General features: G+C 54.9%; 1 protein-coding gene across 2 annotated transcripts; it reads left to right on the top strand.

The window, feature by feature from the left end:
- Window positions 1–83: 83 nt before the first annotated feature.
- On the top strand, window positions 84–3,548 carry VSX1 (visual system homeobox 1). Of its 2 annotated transcripts, none has more exons than XM_031552326.1 (3): window positions 84–281; window positions 1,099–1,279; window positions 1,765–3,548. In XM_031552326.1, exons 1-3 carry the CDS (start codon window positions 108–110, stop codon window positions 2,025–2,027), a joined length of 618 nt encoding a protein of 205 aa, XP_031408186.1. In that variant the 5' UTR covers window positions 84–107; the 3' UTR covers window positions 2,028–3,548. The 2 variants fall into 2 exon arrangements, with proteins under 2 accessions (XP_031408186.1, XP_031408187.1); XM_031552327.1 differs by having other exon boundaries at window positions 86–281; window positions 1,111–1,279.
- The last annotated feature ends 1,140 nt before the right edge of the window (window positions 3,549–4,688 follow it).

Below are 4,688 nucleotides of genomic sequence, written 5' to 3'. Positions count from 1 at the left end.
GAAGAAGCGGCGGCACAGGTGACCGCCGGCCACCCCCGTGCGTCCCCGTGGGTGTGCCCGGGAGGAGCAGGGCATCCAAGCTGGGGGAGGTGGGAGGGGTTGATTCTATGCCCTGCTCGCCCGGACCCCGTCTCAGGACGCTGTCCGCTCTCCGCAGGACGGTGTTCACGGCCCATCAGCTGGAGGAGCTGGAGAAGGCGTTCAACGAAGCTCACTACCCCGACGTCTACGCTAGGGAGATGCTGGCGGTGAAAACGGAGCTGCCCGAGGATCGCATCCAGGTAGGCGGCTCCTCGCTGCCCGGGGGGCCGCTGGCACCGGCTATGCTCCGCCGTAGGGCAAGAGAGTGCGGGCGGCAGGGAGGTGGTGGCACTGGGGGGCTGATCTGGTGGATGACAGCCCTGCACACAGGGGCAGGGAGATGGAACAGGATGGGCTTTAAGGTCCCTTCCAATCCAACCATTCTGTGATTCTATGATTGCATTGCTCGGGGCTCCGAGCAGAAGTGCAGACCAAGGGACGCAGTGCCCTGCTGTTTGGGCAGGAGCTTGGAGCAGTGCAGGAGGTGCAGGCTGCTTCCTGGCTTGCTCACACAGCTCTTGAGGAGACACTTTATGGCCCAATCCTGCCTTGTTGCGGAGCAGCTCATTGGGGTGGGGGTTTGGGCGATGCTTAGGTTGCATCAACACCGCCGAGGCTTTAAGTGCAAGAAGGAGATGGGGAGAGGGACTTGAGCATCCTCTGCCATCATCCGTGAGTGTGTCGTGGACCCCTTTTTCTGCATACGCAAATGGGCTCTGCAGGCGGGTGGCATGCAGGGGCTGCCCTCGGTGACTCAGGCTGGGGACACTTCCATAGGTCAGGATCAGCCTCGTGTAACATCTGCTCCCTCTCCCCCCCTTCCTCTCCTCCCTCACTGACACCCACATGTGCCTTCCCCAAATTCCCCTCTGTGGCTCTGCCCTGGCCACCCTCCTACTGCCAACCCTGCGTGCCCCCCAACCCCATGGTCACCCCCGGGCACGCTCCACCACGGCTCAAACGCCCATCTCCTCCCCATCCCACCCCTCCGTGCTCTCCTGGCTGTGACCCCTGAAGGTTTGGTTTCAGAACCGAAGAGCCAAGTGGCGGAAGCGGGAGAAGTGCTGGGGCCGGAGCAGCGTGATGGCTGAGTACGGCCTGTACGGAGCCATGGTGCGGCACTCCATCCCTCTGCCCGAGTCCATCATCAACTCTGCCAAGAGTGGGCTGGTGGGATCCTGCGCCCCGTGGCTGCTGGGTGAGCCTCAGGCAAGAGCGGGGCTGGTGGGAGCTGCAGCTGATGGCAGTGTTAGTGCTATGTCAGAGCTACCCTGGGGCTCCGGTGTAACAAGAATCTGGAACTGTTGGAGTTGGTCCCTGTACACGGCGGGGGGGTTGGAACCAAGTGATCTTTAAGGTCCCTTCTGACCCAAGCCATTCTGACCCTGGTGTCCCGCATGGAGGTGACACTTGAAGACTGGGCTGTCACAACACCTCTCTCCTTGCATGTCTTTCCTGCTGAGTGGGAGGGAAATGTACAGATTGATCCTGCTGCAAACCATCCTCAGTGTTGCAGGCTGCAGGGTCTGGGCTGGGGATTGTGGCATGAGTTTTCCTCAGGATGTAAGTGTGAACTGAGCTAGGCAGCAGGAAGGCAGAGCAGCATGCTCCCCTCCGACACTGAGCAGTCTCAGGCAGAAATAAGCAACCGTCTCCTTTGGTTTGCTCTTCCCCCTCTGCAAGGCATGCACAAGAAGTCCATGGAGGTGAGCAGGAAGGCAGAGAGCCAGGAGAAGCCGACAGATGGCTGGCAAGCAGAGCAGGATGGAGAGGAACTTCAAGGGAAGCAGGCCAGTTCCCAGAGGAGCTCCGAAAAGCTTGGCCCTGCGAAAGATCCTGAAGACACAGCCATCGACCTCTCCAGGACAGCCAAGCAGGAGAAGAGAAGCGTACTGAGGCAGTGCGTCAATGGGGAGCCCACCACGGAGAAGGACAGGGACCACTGAGCTTGGGCAGCTCCGGAAGAGGCTAGAGCTCACAGCTTTCTGGGGAGATCAGAATATTTATTGGTTTATTGATATATCTCTATATTTTTCTGAAATAATTGAACTTCTATCTGAATTCAGGGCATTTTAAAACTGGAAACCTTCCTCCCGACCCTGTCCCCTCACTTGTCAGCAGAGCACAGGTGAAGCCAGGGTGGAGCGTGGGAGATGTGTTCCAATACAGCCGAAAGCAGTGTGAAAACAGGACCATCCTTTGGGTGGCACAGATGGCTGCTCAGGAAGAGCCCCCCTTCTCCTCTGGGATGTGTCCCGGGCTATCCAACAGCACAAACAGCAGGAGTGACATGGGAACCGCTCTGATACCCAGGTGCAGAGATAGTGCGGGTCATGGATGCCTTCTCTGAGCACTTCCATCCCTGCACAGCACCCATGTGGTGGTTCCCTCTGCTTCAGGCACGTGATTCTTCCACCTCAAGGAGCAGCAGGGCTTTTAAACATGGTAGGGTCCATCCTCAGGCAGGTGTAACTAGACCACTTTATACCTCCTGAGGATCTGGCCTGCCAATGCAGCCTTACCACTGGATTTACACTGTGTAGCTTCCTTAACTCATGTTTAGGAGAAGGGGGTAAAAACATTTTTGCTTATGCAATGATTTTGTACACTCTTGAATGTTATCTTCCGTACTATGCATAATAGAACAGAAAACCAAGCCATAGCACCCTGGAACAATTGAACAGTCTTGGGAACTGACATAAGAGAATACTTTGTAATTGTCTGTAAATAGTGTAATGTCAGAGCTGTTTCTTGGTCGTCCTATATTTATGTCTTACAAGCACTTTAGTGATCTGGATTTTTGAATGTGGCTGTTCCTGTTTTGTCCACCATTTATTTATTACACATCTTAAGTAAAATTGTGGCATATCTTTTGTTTTCATGCTCCTCATTGGTGATTTTTCAGTTTTACTTTGGTGGACGTCACTGTAGTTGCCAGCTTTGAGAAGATCCTGCACAGACCCATGTCTGTGTGAGTTGGTCACCCCCCTGAGGCTGTGCAGTTACCCAGGGAAGCAGAGCAAAGCCCTCATGTGTTTTCCCCCAAGCTGAGTTCCAATTCAGCAGACTCTACATGCCTATGTTGCTCGTCAAAGACCCATGCCCATCCAGAAATTCCCAATGCACAGGAAGGTGCAAAGTTGGGCTCTGTGTCCCTTGTGGTTAAACATAAGGAGCTTGCTTTGGGTTGGGTGAATGGATGGTGGAGGCACCTGGGGGGTGCACCTCAGCCTCCCTGGCAGATGTGCTGAGCAGGATGGTACCGGCAGCCCCTGATCATCTGCAGCCACATGCAAGGGTGTTGTGGCCATTTAGGTGCTCAGACTCGAGCTGCAACTGGTCCTCCTCACTGCCATGTCAAGTTGGCCCAGACGTGCACTATGACAGCTCTCCTGGAACACTTCCAGCTTTCTCTGCTGGCCAAAACCTAACTGAAAATTATCAGAAGGTTTTATTACAATCTGAGTAATCCCAATTTGGAAAGTTTCCTGATGCAGCTCGGTGTGAGCACAGTCGTGTCATGATGGTGTCACCTGTCCCTGCTGCCAGGATGCTCCTTGCACACTCGGTGCAGTATGCAGGGCCAGGAGTGCACAGGGGAATGGCTGGCTGGGAAGAGCAGAGAAATAATGATCTTTAAGGTCCTTTCCAACTTAAGCCATGATTCTAATAAAAGCGGCATCTGCAGATTTCCTGTTTTTCCCTCCCTCCACTCGGTCAGGCCCTGCTGAGGAGTGGGAGGGAACATATGCATGGCAAATACAAGCTTTGCAGGAAAAAAACCAAACAAACAAACAGAAAAAAAAAACACACATATGATGGAGTGGGGGAGATCAGTTCATGAAAGGACCAGCAGCAGGGCTTATTGCAGCAGCAATTAGGCTCTGTGAGAGCCGAGACTTAGCACATTGGAGGCCTAATCCTGCCTGAGCAGCATCTGCAAACCCTTTATTTGGGCCGTGCCACTCTGGCACTAGATGCTTGCGATCCTTTTTTTTCCTGCCTTGCCTGCGTGCAGATGGCCTGGCTCTCTGCCTCACACTGGACACAGTGCTGTGAGCCACGAGTATCCGGCTACTGCAGTGGGGAAACACCATGGCCCTGTCCCCATGTGTGGGATGCAGAGCTCTGCTGGAAGGGCTCCCAGCTTTCTGTGCTGTGAGAGGTGGTTCATAGGGAGGGCTGCTGGCCCGAGGCACATTTCATAAAGGCACGTAATGGTTTGGGCTGGAAGGGACCTCAAAGCCCACCCAGTTCCAACCCCAGCCATGGGCAGGGCTGCCCCCCCAGCTCAGGCTGCCCAGGGCCCCATCCAACCTGGAGGAACACCTCCAGGGATGGGGCATCTACAGCTTCTATGGGCAGCTGTGCCAGAGCCTCACCGCCTCACAGAGAGGAATTTCTTCCTTATATCTAACTTAAATCTCTTCTTTCTTAGTCTAAAGACATTCCCATTGTCCTGTCACTATCAGACCGCGTAGAAAGTCAGTCCCTCTCCTGTTTATAAGCACTCCTGAAGTACTGGAAGGTTTCAATGAGGTCCCCTGGGCGGCTGCCCGGGGCGAGCGACTCCCGATCACGGGACCTCCAGCCCGCAGGGCGGCGTG

This window comes from Meleagris gallopavo, chromosome 2 (genome assembly GCF_000146605.3).
Source record: "Meleagris gallopavo isolate NT-WF06-2002-E0010 breed Aviagen turkey brand Nicholas breeding stock chromosome 2, Turkey_5.1, whole genome shotgun sequence".
In the NCBI taxonomy this organism is placed as follows: Eukaryota; Metazoa; Chordata; class Aves; order Galliformes; family Phasianidae; genus Meleagris; species Meleagris gallopavo.
Note: the sequence above shows the minus strand (reverse complement) of the source record. Positions and strands in the feature narration are given on the sequence as shown.

Bases quoted from the DNA above. Each gene is read 5' to 3' on its own strand.
- VSX1 (XM_031552326.1), top strand. From the start codon at position 108: ATGCCCTGCTCGCCCGGACCCCGTCTCAGGACGCTGTCCGCTCTCCGC. The intron at 282-1,098 runs GTAGGCGGCTCC...TGACCCCTGAAG, and splicing joins TGCCCGAGGATCGCATCCAG to GTTTGGTTTCAGAACCGAAG. The intron at 1,280-1,764 runs GTGAGCCTCAGG...CCCCTCTGCAAG, and splicing joins CTGCGCCCCGTGGCTGCTGG to GCATGCACAAGAAGTCCATG.